Below are 18,188 nucleotides of genomic sequence, written 5' to 3' on the forward strand. Positions count from 1 at the left end.
AAACACAACAAACAGTCCTTGGGACTGACAATAATACTGTACCAAATTTGTGGAATGAACGTCAGAGTAAAATCAGAGACAGAGTGGTGTGTGTATGTTCATGAGTGTGTGAATGTGTGCTATTTTAATTATGTAAAACAATACCTCGTTATTTTAGAATAAGATTCGTCTGGTTGTAATAAGCTTAATGTCCAGGCTTCAGCTCGTGTGTGTGGGATATTGAAGTAGAGATTAACTGAGTGTGTGAGAGAACATTGTACTTCATGTATTGTTTTAACTGGTTTACTGATCTGCGCAGTGGATTCTGCTATACTTTATTATTTTAAACTTAGCTTAATATGCATTTCAAATTCGAAATTATATTCATATATACAAATATATGCTAATGTAGTTTATATCTATTTTAATATGCCAGGACTGAACTGCAGGGTGTGTGCGATGGCAAACAAAGCAGCTGGGTCTTTACATTGCAGATTATCGCACAGAGCTCAAGTAGCATACGCTAACAGTGAGTCAAAAAACACCCTCTCAATCCCCCACCTCTCTCTCTCAGTTCCTTTCCCTCTGTTGCTTAGGTAACATGATGTCAGCACAGCCCCTACCGACACCTTGAAGACTAACCACCAAAGTATGACACTGTCCTCAACGTGAGCAGCACACACGGGATCATCAATGTACGCGCCCACATGCACACTTCATAACATACCGGCTTCTGATAAGGAGAGAAATGGCATGGTAAGGATTTAATGGAGTTGTAGTGCTTTTTCTTGTCAATGTCTGGCATGTGAAAGCATGTGGGTGGCACTGAGGTCCTTCTGAAGTACACGTTGTGTTGCAACAGCCCACAACACACAGGAGGTAAACGCTTCTGATGTCTCTGAATGCTTTTCCTCTTATAAATAGCTGCAATGGATGCATTTCTCCTTTTTTTCTGAGGTGCTGGCCTGCATGCCATTATGCATTATTCAGAACACAAGGCAATAGCAGGAATGTTTGTATACATGGATGACATTTGGTATAGTTAGTCCATGTGAACAATGTATGATGTCAGCACTCTGAGGACATCACAGAGTGTAAAATGCATCGCTGCTGGCGTTGGCTACATGTGATTGGATCAGTCTATCCATTCATCTATCCTTGCATACATCCATTCATCCATCCGCACATAACAAGGGAGAAATATCTCTTTTCAGATAGATTCACATGCAGCCATTAAAAGCAGCAATGATCTATATACATAATTGATACACTATAGGTCAGATCTACCGTGATCCAGATCTATCATGTAGATCACTATAAGACAGATCTACATGATAGATGGATGGATGGAGATATAGTAGACAGATAAATAGAGAGGTCTATACAAGTAGCAGTTGAATGATGTTAGTGCTGTGACATCACAGAAAGCAAAATGCATCGCTACTACTATCTATCTATTCTTTCTATAAAGAGGGAGAAAGAATCAGCTGTTTTCTCGACCCCTCTTCTCTCCCCTCATCCCTCACTAATGTTACTATCTTTGACAAGGCTGGCACACGCTTACACTGCACGCCTCACCACATGCACATATGGAGAAAGCAACACACACACACTTACTCTCACACACACACACACACACACTCACACAGACACACATGCGCACCAAAGGCTAGCCTGAGGACAGCACGCGTTTGAGAGACAACCTCCTGACACACACACACACACATAGACTCAAGTGCATTCTGTGTACTCAATATACCAACACAGAGGCGAGCAGATCTGCTAGAAACCACAGAGAATTGAAAGACTGGAGCACACCTCCCCCTCCTCTTCCCCCCTCTCTCACTCTCTCTCTCTCTCTCTCTCTCTCTCTCTGTGTCCTCCTCTTTCTGAGCATTACAACAAGGCATTGCGCAGGATTTAACTCCCCTGCTTCATCGCCCTCTTCTTTATTTTAATCGTTTTTTTTTTCTTCCTCCAATCCATCTCTCCTTCTGTGGCAGCCGTTGCTCTTGGCAGCGGAAGGATATATTCATTTCCATATTGGAGCATTACGAGAACTGCTATTCGCTCATTTCTCCCACAGCCGTGTGTGTGCGCACGCGTGTGTGTGTGAGAGAGATTGTGTGTGAGCTTGGGGTGGGGGGGGGGACGCCGAGAAGGACAGCATCTAAAGACGGTGAGTGAAACACTGTTAACCTATAACACACATACACACGCACACATTACAGTTTGCCTTGATTATGATTACCATGTCTGTGCATGATTTTTACCGGGGGATGTTTTAATGAGACCGACTCATACGCCTGTTGTTTTGGGTATAGAGCATATGATGTCCAGTTATTTTTTTTTTTATATAGACACAAAGGAAATGTAGAGATGTGTATGTGAGCGCAGGTGTTGTTTTGAAAAGCTGTTTTTGAGTATATAAGCATGCAGGAGTGAGATTGCATCTACAATATGCAATCCTATAAACACTTGCATATATACACACATTTATGGTAGGACTTAAAAACGTTTGTGTATAGGTTTGAATGTTTTTTGTGCATACTCTATATGTGTTGCTTGAGTGAGCATGTGTGTTTTTTTGCGAGCGTGTGTCTTTGTTTGTGATTCTGTTCTTAATAATTCATCCCCTGGCCTCCGCGCCTTTGTTTCTAACGTTTCTTCGCTCCGCCGTTGACTTTTTCCGCCGTTGGACTTCTTTTGTGCGTGAGAAAAGGGACCAGAAGGACTGGTTCAGGGGTGAATATCAAAAGGGCATTTCTATTTACTTATGTGTTGCAAGATACAGTAACAACATACATGCTGTCACACACATGCATAGTTGACCTTGTGCATTCACAGGAAGTTAGTACGGCGTGTGGTGAGAATGTGTGAAATATGTGCTGAACTGGACGTGGAGAGAGATGCTGCTAAAGTGAGAGACTATTACATTGTGTGTATGTGTGTGTGTGTGTGAGGGCTGCATGCTTGGGAGTCAAATGACACATCGCTCAACTAATTATCCTCTCTTCACACACATACACACTTGCATATTATCACACTCTCAAACTTGCATGTTCTAGGAAACATAATTCGTGGAAAATGTTCACGTGTTGAGCAACTCCGAAAGGTGTTTGCAGAAACTCACTTGCACACATTCACATATGCAATATAACCTCTAAATGTCTGCACATTTTTCCACTGTGCCGTTTCGGATGACAGCCTGGTGAATTGGTGTTGCGTTGCGCAAATACGCACACTCAGACACACATGCTGTGATGGATGTGGCAGGTGACAAGGCCGAAGTGTCACAGAAAAGGAGTCTTAGACAGCAGCGGCCATTTTACAGCAAACTGGCCTGGCGTAAACAGAAGCAACTTGTAACCTTGTGCTCAATGATCTGAGACACACACATTCACAACATTGCGTTACACAACTGGTATTACATAATGGTACGCCGTTATAATAAAAATATTCCCGTCTGTCATGTGCTGTAAGTGTTTCAGTGTCGTATTACTGTACTGCAATTAATTAAATCGTCTCTGCAGTGTCAGTTCTACTTCAGTATTTCAGTAAGCACCGCTGTGTTGCAGATGGCTTTGTACCAGAAGGAAAGTTCTGTTTCTCTGATGTTGCTCTTTCATAGCTCAGGGAACTTACAGGATATTTCAGTTATGTCTGATTGAAGTATCATGTTTGTCTTGGATATTTTTCTTGAAATTCAATAGGAGAAATACAAATAGAAACAAATGAGACAATTGCTGACATACTACATACCCCTTTGACCGAAAATAGGGGCTTGAAGTACACCCTGATATTTTAATCTAATATTTCCATAATTTAACAGCATATTTGCAAGTTTATCATTCTCTGATATTGTTTACATGACAAAAAGTAAAAAAATAAAATATTTAATCTTTTTTAATAAGCGTTTCCTTTTGTTACATTTTTTAATTATTGCCTTTTTATGATGTAATTATTAGTTTTTCATCAGCACATACATTTCTGCACTTTGCTGACACAATTTGCTGGGAAGTATTTGAGCTTGGCTTTTCAGAGTTTGGTATTTTAAATTGGAGAACAGTTTTAATACATTGTTGAGAGTCTTTTTTGCAGTGAAAAAATATGAGAAATCGGGAGATGTAAGCATAAGTCTGTGTTTAATTTCATTTTGGAAAAAATAATAAAGTATTAAAGTATTTAAAGGGGTCATATGATGCGATTCCTTTCTCTTTGGAGTGTTACAAGCTCTTGGTGCATAATGAAGATCTGTAAAGTTGCAAAGACTAAGTCTCAAATCCAAAGAGATATTCTTTATAAAAATTAACAGTAAACCACTCCTACCTAAAACAGCTCATTCTAACACGCCCCCACATGTCTACTTCACGATGTGGGAAGGTTTGCATAACGCCACCTTAATGTTCACGCAGAGAAAGAAGGCATAACTTTTATTCTCGCTGTTGACGCCAGAGCCATGTTGTGGAGATGCTGTGTGTTTCGTTTTTTTGAAAGCAAAACTACTTTGTTTGGCCTTCCAAAAGAGGACACAACTAGAAATCAGTGGTTAAGTTGTACCTACAACACTGTTCCAGAACAATTCAACCCAAATATTCAGATGTGTGCAGCACATTTTACAGAGGACAAGGACTGTTTCCTGAAAGAGTAGCCTATAATACTGGTGTCTGTTTCTAAAAAGTGGGGCAATTCCAACTTTGCAAGGACAGTCTGGCGCTTATGACTCACAATCTGTAAGTGCGTTTACATATTTAAAGAATTTGCCACTGACGATTCAAACGCAAGTTCTGAGCAGTGTAGAGTAGAGCTTGTTGTTTGTCGTTTCTCCGATCACAAATGCAGACATGGTTTTATGTTTACACGGCGCAATACGCAACGCAACTCAACGCATAAAGAGAGGATAAGTCATTATAATCAGTAAATATGTCCCCACTGGATGCAACAAATGCCTCGTCTGTAATGGGTTTTTGCCTCTTCACGCCGGGACACACAGCATTACAGTACAGTCGTGGCCAAAAGTTTTGAGAATTACATAAATATTAGTTTTCAAAAAGTTTGCTGCTAAACTGCTTTTAGATCTTTGTTTCAGTTGTTTCTGTGATGTACTGAAATATAATTACAAGCACTTCATACGTTTCAAAGGCTTTTATCGACAATTACATGACATTTATGCAAAGAGTCAGTATTTGCAGTGTTGGCCCTTCTTTTTCAGGACCTCTGCAATTCGACTGGGCATGCTCTCAATCAACTTCTGGGCCAAATCCTGACTGATAGCAACCCATTCTTTCATAATCACTTCTTGGAGTTTGTCAGAATTAGTGGGTTTTTGTTTGTTCACCCGCATCTTGAGGATTGACCACAAGTTCTCAATGGGATTAAGATCTGGGGAGTTTCCAGGCCATGGACCCAAAATTTCAACATTCTGGTCCCCGAGCCACTTAGTTATCACTTTTGCCTTATGGCACGGTGCTCCATCGTGCTGGAAAATGCATTGTTCTTCACCAAACTGTTGTTGGATTGTTGGAAGAAGTTGCTGTTGGAGGGTGTTTTGGTACCATTCTTTATTCATGGCTGTGTTTTTGGGCAGAATTGTGAGTAAGCCCACTCCCTTGGATGAGAAGCAACCCCACACATGAATGGTGTCAGGATGCTTTACTGTTGGCATGACACAGGACTGATGGTTGCGCTCCCCTTTTCTTCTCCGGACAAGCCTTTTTCCAGATACCCCAAATAATCGGAAAGGGGCTTCATCGGAGAATATGACTTTGCCCCAGTCCTCAGCAGTCCATTCACTATACTTTCTGCAGAAGATTGATCTGTCCCTGATGTTTTTTTTTTTGGAGAGAAGTGGCTTCTTTGCTGCCCTTCTTGACACCAGGCCATCTTCCAAAAGTCTTCGCCTCACTGTGCTTGCAGATGTGCTCACACCTGCCTGCTGCCATTCCTGAGCAAGCTCTGCACTGGTGGCACTCCGATCCCGCAGCTGAATCCTCTTTAGGAGACGATCCTGGCGCTTGCTGGACTTTCTTGGACGCCCTGAAGCCTTCTTTACAAGAATTGAACCTCTTTCCTTGAAGTTTTTGATGATCCTATAAATTGTTGATTTAGGTGCAATCTTAGTAGCCACAATATCCTTGCCTGTGAAGCCATTTTTATGCAACAATGGGAGAATGGAACAATGGAAGAACAATGATTTCAAGCATCACCCTCCTTTTAACATGTCAAGTCTGCCATTCTAACCCAATCAGCCTGACATAATGATCTCCAGCCATGTGCTCGTCAACATTCTCACCTGAGTTAACAAGACAATTACTGAAATGATCTCAGCAGGTCCTTTAATGACAGCAATGAAATGCAGTGGAAAGGTTTTTTTGGGATTAAGTTAATTTTCATGGCAAAGAAGGACTATGCAATTCATCTGATCACTCTTCATAACATTCTGGAGTATATGCAAATTGCTATTATAAAAACTTAAGCAGCAACTTTTCCAATTTCCAATATTTATGTAATTCTCAAAACTTTTGGCCCCGACTGTATGTTAAGTGGCGTAACATTTCCGTCACATGCTTGAGGTATTCAACCAATCACAATGCACTGTATACGTAGCTGGCCAATCTGCATACTTTTCGCTTTTCAGAAAGGAGCAACAAAATATAAACCTTATTAAACCTTAAACTGCATAAAAACAGTGCATTACACCAAATACACAAAATAATGTTCTTTTTAGCAACGTCATATGAACTAAACTAAAATGAAACTAAAATAATTTTAAATATTCAAGAGCTCACACTTGTGATTTTTCATTCTTGTAGGATAGAATGTAACTGGATTTTCCAATACTTTACTGGAACATGTTGGATATGGTACAAAATAATTTTGAACAGAAATGAGAAACAAAATTACAAGTTTAAGTTTAGTTTGTGCCGAAAGTTAATTTCTAATTTGTCCTTTCCTTTGATGTTTTATATTGAACCTAGACTAGAATACACACAGAGGTGATACAACTTGACAGAAAGTGAGCTGATTATAAAAAAAAAAAAAGAAACAAGCAATGTTATGACAGTGAACCTTTTGTTACCAATGTGTCAAGGTTTATTTGAGTTTTCGCCGCAGCTACTAAAAACACAAACCATGCAGCTCACACACTCACTAAGTCAACTATGCTGAGACAGGCAGAAAACAAGCGCTCACCTTCAAAAGTCATATTAAGTACAGAAAAAACTGACTATCCTTCAAACTCTCTGCAGTCTCGTCACTGGCCTCATATCGCTACCTGTGGAGGCTGGCATCAGGGCCAGCTGATGTCACAGCAGATCTGAGGCAGCTGCAGTCGTAGACGCGCAGAAATGCAGCTCAGCATTGCACCTACAGTGGGTCGCAGGAGGAGAGGAAATCCGGACAGCCAAGGTGAGCCCAACAAACTCACACTCACACACACATTCACTCTTCTGAAGCAGCTGGGCTTAAGTACCGATTTCATTCATACAGTTTTAAATGCTTTTTGTGACTATCAATGATCTAAATCAATTATTTACATGTCACCAGAATGCAGACTGATGCGTTTCAGGAATTGATCAGTTTCACTATGTTTGTGGGAAGAAAGATGGTGCGTGTTGACGTACAGTATGTGTCCGTATGGGTGTGTATAGAGTGGTATAGAGCACAGCAAACATCACCAGCTGCCCCGGCAACAGATGGATTAGGATGGCTTTAGTTAATGTGTGTCTGATTAAAAATCTGCATGAAGCAACACAGAGGCAACACAAACGCACACAAACGCACACACACACACACACACACACACACACACACACACACACACACCCCAAGCTTTGCTGCATTGTCACATATACTTACTGCTTTATAGTGAAAATATTCATGCTGGTTAAGTGTCTTAAAATCTGTAAGTTAATACTTAGTCCATACAGCTTTCGTTTTTCTAGGGAGCACAAAGCTTTTTGAAAGAATATCCTATCCATTCCTTTCAATGTAATGAAAGTGAATGGAAACTGGTGTTGGCAAGCTCCAAAATGACAAAACAGTAAAATTATCTTAAAAGACTTGCACCATCGTCAAAGACTTCTGAAGCCATAAGCTAGCTTTGTGTGAGGGAAAAGCCTGTTTGCTGACTATTCATTGATAATCTTAACATCCACACTAGATCTGTGAAGGAATCTTTCCTTTGAGTCTGATAGTTTCAATTAATACGTTGATCCAGTTCATAAAATGCATCTGAAGGATTCAATGAGTCAAAAAACTATTGACTGTAGAATATATAGTATGTTAGTTGTACGGATTACTTTATGGTGCATTTTGTAGCCCATTAATTTTCAATGAAGCCATCGGCACCCTCTTCAAATTGCCAAATTTCTTTAGTAATTTGTTTTATTTATTCTGGGAACTGGAGTCCTCTTGTTAAAATGAACCATTCCTAAAAGCTAAGAAAATAGGTACACTTCATAAAAATGTAGAATAGATGCTCATCCTATTTTAAACTAGGTCCAGTCGTTGGGAGATTTCTGTCCTCGCCACTGACATAAACCCTTCTTTGTGGTTTTCTAAAGGATTGTTCTGAACACATAGGGCACATGACAGTGAAAGAACATTGTGTTTCAGTAACAGCAGTCATATGCCTATCCTGATGTGCTGACACACATTTGTCCTCAGCCAAACAAAAGGGATGAGAGAAAAAAGAGAACTTGTGCTGGAAAGATGACATATACTGAAGATTGAAGGTTGATTGGCCAAAACAGCAATTCTAGAATCATTTACAACTACATAGTTTAGAAGGATGGATTAATTATTGAGATTACACAGAATTGTGTGAGTGTGTAGTAGAGTGTGTGTGTTTGTGATGATTGTATGTGTCTCTGATTACAGAGGGATCAGGGTGTTGAGGCTGGTCAGGATCAGATTTCTGAGTTCTGTAACTGCATCTGTCTGCACTCAAACTGCCAAACACTCTCACACACATACACACACATTCAGCAACGAGACAACTGGGAACATTTAAAACCGTCATATCCATTGATAGCATGTGATTGTCTCTCACACACACAGAGAAACATTGCTCTCTACCCTCTTCCACAGTTGCATAAAAGAGAGAGGTGATGAACAGTTGGCAAATGTTTGTTTTGTCATGGCAGAGCAGAGCAGAGGACGTTCTCTGTTTAACTCTGAGGCACATTAAATTCCCATCATACATGTTTATTTACAATGGAAAAGCAACTGCCAGGAAACAACAAAGAAATAGCTGAATTGATATCAGTTATTGAGGTGTAGTTCTTAAATCTCATTTGCACTCACATTCAGTTGAAATATTGAATGTTGTGTGCATTTCTTTATTGATTTTCAGTAAATTGCAAGTAACATTTTGGTCTTTTCTTTGCAAAGCATGCATGTGGTTTTGGAAGACTTTGAATACAGAACACAAGTAATATAGACTTATTTTTTGGTGCATTTTTTTTTGTCATCTTTGGAGCTTCACAGCTCCAGCCTCCAATATGATAAAAAGCATTTTGGACTTTTTGTAGTATATCTTCTGTTGTGTACTAGGGAGGAAAGAAAGTCATACAGTTCTGAAGAGACATGAAGGCGAATAAATAATGAAGCTATTTTCATTTTTGGCAAAATAACCCATTAAGAGCGCTCTATACACAAATCAAAATAATTGAGTTTAAAAAAACAGCTAAAGGTGCTGCGACTTACAGCAACTGCAACAAAAATACTGCAGTCTTGTCTAGAGGTACGTTTGTATCACATAAGCTCCAGTTTAAAAAAGTGTGGTAGGAGCAGCAGCTACAGGTTCATTTCTGTCGAGCACTGGTCCCCTTCATTAAATACTGTACATGTGATTCACAGTGGCACTAAATCAACACCTGTCACATCTTTCACATCAATCAAAGCAGCTTTCATGAGGAAATGATTTATATCAGTTCTTTCCGACGATATATACTTTTGTTTTTTTCTTTTCCACAGGTCTGCTAGGTGTGCTGAGTGTGTGTGCTACGTTACTGCAGTTATGCGCTGGCTGTCCTTCAGAGTGTGTGTGTAACTCACTGGAAGCTAACTGCAGTGGGCGGAGTCTAGTATCTGTGCCCGTTCTCACTTCTCTCCCGGAGGGCACACATACCCTCCTTCTGGCCAATAACCGCCTCTCCTCCCTTCCTGTCTCTGCCTTCGCCAACCTAAGCACCCTGGAGACACTCGACCTATCCAATAACTATTTGGACAACCTGCCTTCCAGACTGTTTCGTGAGCTGAGTAACCTGAGTGATTTGAGTTTGCGTAACAACAGCCTGACGGTTTTGGATCGCGAGATATTTCGTGGCCTGACCCTGCTGCGGAGACTGGATCTGTCTCTGAACGGATTGGCCACTGTGCCCCTGGGCCTGCTGGATGAGCTGCAAGGGCTGACCTGGCTCTCCTTGGCTGGTAACAGACTTCATGCTCTGGAGAGAGCCACATTTGAGCCTCTCGTCAACCTTCAGCACCTGGAGCTGGGCATGAACCCCTGGGAGTGTGACTGCAACCTGAGAGACTTCAAACACTGGATGGAGTGGCTAATATATCGAGGTGAGGACTGCATGCTGTTTTGGTTCTCTGCTGGTGTACAAACACGTCCTTTAAGCAATAAGCCACAAGAGGCTGTGTGTTACTAGGATTTTACCTTGAAAGGATAGTTCACCCAAAATTGTAAATTCTGTCATTAATTACTCACCCTCATGTCTTTCCAAACCAGTAAGACCTTCCTTCATCTTTCGAACACAAATTAAGATATTTTTGATGAAATCCAAGAGCTTTCTTACCCTGCATAGACAGCAACACAACTGACATGTTCAAGGCCCAGAAAGGTTGTAAGATTAATATCATCAAAATAGTCCATTGTGACATCAATGGATCAAGCGCAATATTATGGAGCTACGAGAATACTTTTTGTGCACAAAGAAAACAAAAATAACGACTTAATTCAACAATTTCTTCTCTTCCGTGTAAATGCCCTAACAACCTTTCTGGTCCTTGAACATGTCAGTTGTGTTGCAGTCTATGCAGGGTCAAAAAGCTCTTGGACCTTATAAAAAAATTGTAATTTGCGTTTCCTAAGATAACTGAAGGACTTACGGGTTTAGAACAACATGTGAGTAATTAATGACATAATTTTCATTTTTGGGTAAACTACCCCTTTAAGTGTGATGTGTTCTTTGGCACAGCACAAAGTGGACTGCCTAAAACACACTTAAAATTGGTCTTCAGTGACATATTGTGCCCATAAAGCGGCAACAACAGCAATGCAGTGTTCAATAAATAATTAAAACTATTAATATTTAAAATTTGAATAAACTACTCTTCCATCAAGTAATATAGTTTATTGGCATTTTACGAGGGCTTTAAACATGGCTCAACCAATGAGAATTTAGAGAGTTATCAGTTAAAAAAAAAAACGTTATTAAGCCTTTTAACAGATGGCACTGTAAGCCAATGGTAAGTGCATGTACACCAGACATATTGTAGGATATGTACCCACTCTCTCCCTAATAATTTCCTGTCTATCTTTTGTCTACCTCTGGCAATGAAATGTGGCAAAACCCCAAAAATAATTGTGAAGCAGAGCTTAGAAGCCTATGCTTCTTATTCTCTTTACCTCTTGCTTTCTATTTTTCTGTCTCAATCCTTCTTCTCTGAGTCAGAGAAACTAATTTCATTCTATTTCAGAGCAGATTTGAGAGGGAGGGGGATTTGAAACAGACATGAGAGGCTGAGTCACAAAGCTTTAAGCGTGTGTGAGAAAGAGACCCCAGTCATGGTGGGCTCCAATTCTCTTGCTCTGTTCCAAAACCTATTGAGCTGCCTACGGAGGCTGCATTTTGAGGCATCATAGTTTTGCTCTTGACATGAAGGTAGGTATCTTGTTTATGCTGCCTTCTGTTTTGACCAAATTCTAAGGTATGTTTATTTTCATGAGATACCACAATGCAACAAATAAGAAAATCCAAGATAGATACATTAAAATCAAGTGTGAGTCGTCTATCCTGTGCAAAACATAAAGAATAAAATAAAATAATTGTGTGACATGCAGAGTTACTGCCTATGTAGAGCATTCCAAATCAGTCTCATGAGGTTCCATGACAGTTAACATGATGCCTTTGAAGGCAGCTGCCTATGTAGGCAGTAGGCAGTGTGGCGGCTCACTAGGTTTGGGAACAGAGCTTCTGTATGCATGTCAGGCTTATTAATTATACACCAGTAACCGCTCTTCTTCTCATACAAACACACGCACACAAATTGAAGAGGAATGCTGACCCTACTAGCTGTGCAGTGCTATTTTGCTATTTTTGAAGCAGCCATTTAAATTCATTAGAGGTGACTATTGTTTACCTCAGAGAGCTAAAATTTTGATTTATCTTTCTCTATTGCTTTGTCGTAGGTGGTTATGTCGATGCCGTTGAGTGTACACTTCCGAAGGACTTAAGGGGTCGTGACATCAGGGGCGTTCCTGTGGAGATGTTCAACTACTGTCTGCAATTGGAAGATGAGAATGGGGGCGGGTCTGGGAGCACAAAGAGTGGATCTCCACCTTGTTTTCGAGGGACAGCTGCTCCGTCGTCCGAAGTTGCAGTGGTGCGTACGGAGGCGGAGCTACCGGACTGTGTGAAGCATCGTTATCGGCCGGTCAGTGTTCGCAGGGCGATCGGTACAGTAGTGATCGCTGGTGTGGTCTGTGGAATCGTGTGTATCATGATGGTGGCTGCTGCAGCGTATGGCTGCATTTATGCCTCTCTAATGGCAAAATACCAACGAGAGCTAAAGAAGAGGCAGCCGTTGATGGGTGATGCAGAGGCAGAAGCCGACAATGAGGAGAAACATATTTCATCAGTTGCATAGGGTAATGGGGGAGAGGGGTCAGAGTTCAGAAGTCAGCCACAAATCTAAAGAACCCTTTACTGGTTGAGCTGCAAATTTGATGATCATTTAGCTGACCAGCGGAGGATTCATCATCCCTGTTTCCTGTCTCTCTGTCCTTCCTGAGACCTTCTCTGACTCTCATACTTACACTTTACTCAATCTCTAAACTTTGGCCTAAGACCTTTGACCTATTTGCCCCAGGACAAGAGGGACCACTCAGCACTTTAGAACTCCCCCACCCTCCTCCAGTGTTGAGAGGATCTCAGCAGAGGAGGTGTGGATGCAACTGTTCACAGTTCTGAACCCTGATATTTCTAGAGGATCGTGTGCTGTCATTAGCATTAACCTCTGTAGCAGCCCAATCATCAACCCAAACCTCAGAATCATAATTCTAATCCCAACCCCAATCCTAGACCTTTAACTCTAATCCCAACCTCTCAAAACCAATCCAAGCCCTCAACTCTAATCTTATCACTTCAATACTAACCTCAACTCTTACCATAACCATCGCCTCTAACACAGTCTACACCGGGTCACACATGCAAGTGGCACAACACATCAAAAGCCAATAACACTATGACACAATATGATCAATGCTATCTACAATGGATACATTCTGATTCATTACACCATAAACTGGTGCCCCAATTTCTGACATACTACATGGGCTTGTCCAACTTCCCGAAAAAATGACAAATTGATTTGGAATGTTGACTTTAAAGTGTCCCATGTAGACAGCCTCAATCTCGTGTCAACCGATGTGCTTGGTGTAGAAATGGTGTAATCATAAACCTCCAACTCTACAACCAAGCCTAACCTTAAATATCCAGCTCAATTCCTGAACTTTAACCCTAAATGTACAACACAAATCCCGATCGTACCATAAACCTCCTCAATCCCTAATCTAAACCCCCAGCCCTAAAACTCAGACAGTAACCCATACACTTACCATAAACCTCCATCATGAATCCTAACCCCCAACTATAACCCTAAGCCTCCAACACTAATATTAACCCCCAACCCTGATCCTCCAACATGAATCCCTACCCCTTACCATGAACCTCCATCACTAATCTGAACCCACAAACCTGTACCTCCAACATGAATCCCTACACCCTACAATGAGCCTCCATCACTAATCTGAACCCACAAACCTGAACCTCCAACATTAATCCCTACACCCTACAATGAGCCTCCATCACTAATCTGAACCCACAAACCTGTACCTCCAACATGAATCCCTACCCCCTACCATGAGCCTCCATCATCAATCCTAACCCCCAACTCTACCCCTAAACCTTCAACACTATTCTAAACCACCAAATCCTAACCCTGTAACACTGTTACCATATACATCCATGACTAATCATAACCATTCTACAATTCTAACCCTAAGCCTCCAACACTAATCTTAACCCTCAACCCTGAACCTTCTAAATGAATTCCAACCCTTACCAAAAGCCTCTGTCACCAATCTAAACCCACAACCATAAACCGCCAATGCTAATCCCTGCCCTTACCATAAATCTCTGTCAGTAATATGAACCCCATAACTCTAAATCTCCATCACCATTCCAAACATCCAACTCTTACCCTAAACCTTCAGCTCTACTCCCAACCCAAACATTAAACCCCAATACTAACTCTCTCCTCCAACCTTAATTGTAACCCTTAACCCTACCCCAGTGTGAACTTAACATCATAACCCCCACATATCATATTTGAAATATTCCCACCCTATTTATTAGCTATAATATATTAGATACAATGTGATGTGATCCCAGTTTTATGTTTATTCGTGTGAGGTTTGTCCTTTGTATTGTGTGATAATTTGTGTTGATAACATTTTGTTTCGATTACTGTTTGCTATTTCTCCATGTTCATCTCTAGAGGTCAGACGTGTTTTTGTAAGACTAGAAGAATCCAGGTGTCTATCGTGAAGTGTCTTGAAGTATCGTGAAGTGCTAATGTAGAGCAGGCTGAGGACTCTGTGATGTTAGTGGAGGGTGGCAGATTGTGGCTACTGGAACTGTTAATTACACCTTGGTGGCTAATGATGCACAGTGGCCCTACAGGATAGCTGCCCTCTAAACAAATCCAGAAAGACAATAGCTGAGGTGGAAATAAACCTTCTCTTTATTAAGATAGACTTTTCTGTGCAATATAAATCAATGTCTTTGTTGATATGTTGTTTAATTCTGGAATAGGATGTCATATCTGATTTAGTCTGATCTTTTCTCTTGGGCTGGCAATGGAGGAGAATCGATTGCGCCTGTGTGATCAATTTTCTGCTTGTGGACCAATTTGCATAATCCGCTTTTCCTTGAGGGCAGAAATTGTTTAGACTAAATATTTCAGATAAATTTGACTTAAACTTTCAGAAGCCCACAGATATTATCAATATAAGCTTTTCTGCAGCAATCAACCTCAGTGACTGGACGAAAAAAGGGAAAGAAGGCTGTCAAAAACTAGCTGCACATTGGTAACATGAACCAACATAGAGTCATAATGTTGCCAATGACGTCAAGAGTAACGTCATCATTGAATGTCTTGCACAATGCTGCCATCTATAGGAAGGATGTACAGTAGGCACAAGGGTGTGGAGCAAATATCACACCACCTCATCAGGATTTAGGAGATGCTCTTCCGCTGTAACTATAGCAACAATCTTTCCAACACTCTATTCATTACCAATGCAAATTACTGGTGAGGTTGCTGGCAAAAAGTTGTAAATCAAAGTACAACTAATTTGTGTGCTAATACCCACACCAGCAGTTAATTGTCCAGGACTTTGTCTCTGTGTTCAGTGATATTTGCAGCCATAAGCTGAGTATATATAAGTACAGATATACATTTATTCAAAAGTATGTTGAATATATGTATATATATTTTAATCTGTGTCTTACAAATTATTTATGGACAATAACTTGATTGCAAAAATAGAGTATCTTTTCCCTGTGTTTCCGGTGCAAACTCCTTTAGTAGAGGAACTCTTAAAAATCCGTTGTCAGAGAATTCAGAGAAAACTCATGAATTATTAATGAGAGGAGTTTCATCTAATGGTTGCGGTCTCTCCTGCCATTACGGTTCATTTAGCTCTTATTTTATGCAGCATGTGTCAAAGGCCTGTACTCTGCACGGGGCGACAAAACACATACCCTGTATCCTTAGTTATGAAAAGAAAGAAAAAAAAAGACAAAAGCACTTTTGCCACTGATGGACTAATACTTTCCTGTCAAGTTGCACTTATTGCGAATATTCTCAAAAGTGAGCACATGCTTGTTTACTGACGATGTCAACAATGCGGTCAATCTGAATATAAACCGACAGAGCAGTCATGATGTAATGTCAGTGGATATGAAGGGCGGTTTATAAATGAGCAATGACTCAGCTGGGGTGTGTCTACTCTGTCCTGGCCTTACCTATAAGAGCAGGGATACAACACAAACTTCACTACGCACCCTCGCTAAATAAAGGCTTTGTAAATCCCAGTTCATGGATGAAAGTAAAATCAATTTGCCCATTTGACTGAGCTGAAAGAATCTTCAAGATCATTATGAAGTTTCGGTTAAATATCTTATTGCTTATTGATGTGACCCTTTCTTCACTTGACCTTTTTTCTAAGAATGACATGAGATCCTTATTTATATTTTTGCTTGATAAAAATCAGTTGGAAATATGATTTGTGAGCTGTGATATAATTCTGTGTTAAAAATGAATAAAGAATGTATTTCCGTAATTGTTGAAGTGTAAGATTCAGCAAGCACTCACACAACAGTTTGCTCAAAGTAAAATAATACAATTTGCTGATGCTTTAGTTTTTACACAAAATGGAGAAAGATCAGGATTAAAAATCTTAAATGGATGGAAAAACCAATGGGTCAAGCGTTGGCTGATTAGCATAGTCTATTTAGCTCCTGCTGGTAGAAAATAAAAAACCATTATGGAGGTATAATGCATTTTTTCCATTGACTGGCATTTTACATTGGCTCTTTTTTTAAACACTTTAAAGCATGAAATAGAGTCCGACTGCAGTGACTTCCTGATCTTTTCCTTAGTGTATTAATACAAGTAATCAGTTTTGAGTGTCTTTATAGCCCCTGTCACACAGTAATACTAGTAAATTGCCTTAAAATTACAGAAAAAAAAAATGCACTGTTCACAGACAACGACGTTCCGTGATTTTACCAGTAAGGCACCATTCACACATCGGTTTCAAATTACCAGTAAATTCTGTGACATCATTAACCAGAAATGACCCAAATGGCTGTGCTTCCCAGTTTTTAAACATAGAATGGTATTTGCGCGGTCAAGGGTATTTGTTGTTTTCATTTTTGTGTCAAATGTTCACATTCATGGAGCGCTTTTGCACCTGAGACATCGAATTAAACGACTTTAAACCGAACTACACAGCACAGAGTAAAACGTCATCTGCACCAGAACATTTTTTTTTTTTTTTTTGTAAATACTTTTTATTGGGTTTTTGCACCAGTATATTCTGTGTTTACACACAGCATCAATCCAGCAATTTATTGTTAATGTTACAACTTCTCATACCGGTAAATTGCCAGAACGAATTTACTGGTATTTTTGAAAATGTCTGTTCACACATGATCTCTTAATGGTAAATTACCAGTAAAGACTGTATGTGTGAAAGATGCTTTTGGGTAAAGAAGAAATAGCACAAGCAATGGTCATGTTGGGAAAATGAGATGTTCATGAGGAGGTGAACTCCAGAAATGGTTGCACATCCATACATGGGCACATGTGCAAACACACTTAAAATGGACAAAGATATATATATAAAAGAATAACCAGGGAAAATCGTACCTCCAGCAACTGCTGTCTTTTTGTTCACAGAGACTGTAATAGACGTGACAGCAATCACAAATCTGCCATCCACTGCAGGGAAAAAACAAAAACAATACGGAGTAGGATATTCTAAATAGGGTGTAAAAATCATACTCTGTATGATGTGGATTGAAGGGTGCAAGCTACCTTGTGTGCTGTCCTCTATTGGGACATAGTACAAAAATCGTCCAGATGGATTCTCTGCTGCACGACGATACCAAACAGGGAAATGGTCCAGAGTAAAAATATTCTCCTTATCCGATGGAGATAAGAATTTTCTGAGGAAAAATAGAGATTCAGAGATTCATATCAGAGTGTATGTATGATATATATATATACACACACAGTATATTGTATATATTAGTATATATAGTATTTAGAAGGAACTACTTGGTCAATGCTTTATTTACCATACATTGATTATGTATATTAACATAGTTAACATCTGTTCATTG

General features: G+C 40.1%; 2 protein-coding genes across 7 annotated transcripts in view; one reads left to right on the plus strand and one right to left on the minus strand.

Annotated features, from left to right (window-relative positions):
- cacna2d4a (calcium channel, voltage-dependent, alpha 2/delta subunit 4a) overlaps positions 1–18,188 on the minus strand; it is a 39,063-nt gene that overhangs the window by 8,593 nt on the left and 12,282 nt on the right. For 2 of the 4 annotated variants that reach the window (XM_059511295.1, XM_059511293.1), the window contains 2 exons: positions 17,881–18,011; positions 17,713–17,784 (listed from right to left, as the gene is read on the minus strand). In XM_059511295.1, coding sequence (XP_059367278.1) covers positions 17,713–17,784; positions 17,881–18,011 — 203 coding nt within the window. Of the gene's footprint in view, positions 1–17,712; positions 18,012–18,188 lie in introns of all 4 variants that reach the window. The other 2 variants (XM_059511292.1, XM_059511291.1) reach the window with 1 other exon arrangement.
- lrtm2a (leucine-rich repeats and transmembrane domains 2a) lies at positions 662–13,690 on the plus strand. Of its 3 annotated transcripts, XM_059511298.1 has the most exons (5): positions 2,181–2,724; positions 2,827–2,899; positions 7,227–7,386; positions 9,958–10,554; positions 12,404–13,690. In XM_059511298.1, exons 3-5 carry the CDS (start codon positions 7,326–7,328, stop codon positions 12,859–12,861), a joined length of 1,116 nt encoding a protein of 371 aa, XP_059367281.1. In that variant the 5' UTR covers positions 2,181–2,724; positions 2,827–2,899; positions 7,227–7,325; the 3' UTR covers positions 12,862–13,690. The 3 variants fall into 3 exon arrangements, with proteins under 3 accessions (XP_059367282.1, XP_059367280.1, XP_059367281.1); XM_059511299.1 differs by lacking the exons at positions 2,181–2,724; positions 2,827–2,899 and adding an exon at positions 662–735; XM_059511297.1 differs by lacking the exons at positions 2,181–2,724; positions 2,827–2,899 and adding an exon at positions 1,702–2,158.

The sequence above is a fragment of the Carassius carassius genome, chromosome 26 (assembly GCF_963082965.1).
Source record: "Carassius carassius chromosome 26, fCarCar2.1, whole genome shotgun sequence".
Taxonomy (NCBI): Eukaryota; Metazoa; Chordata; class Actinopteri; order Cypriniformes; family Cyprinidae; genus Carassius; species Carassius carassius.

Coding starts and splice junctions, on each gene's coding strand:
- lrtm2a (XM_059511299.1), top strand. CDS start 7,326: ATGCAGCTCAGCATTGCACCTACAGTGGGTCGCAGGAGGAGAGGAAAT. Junction 7,387..9,957: donor AGGAAATCCGGACAGCCAAG/GTGAGCCCAACA, acceptor TCTTTTCCACAG/GTCTGCTAGGTGTGCTGAGT. Junction 10,555..12,403: donor GGAGTGGCTAATATATCGAG/GTGAGGACTGCA, acceptor GCTTTGTCGTAG/GTGGTTATGTCGATGCCGTT.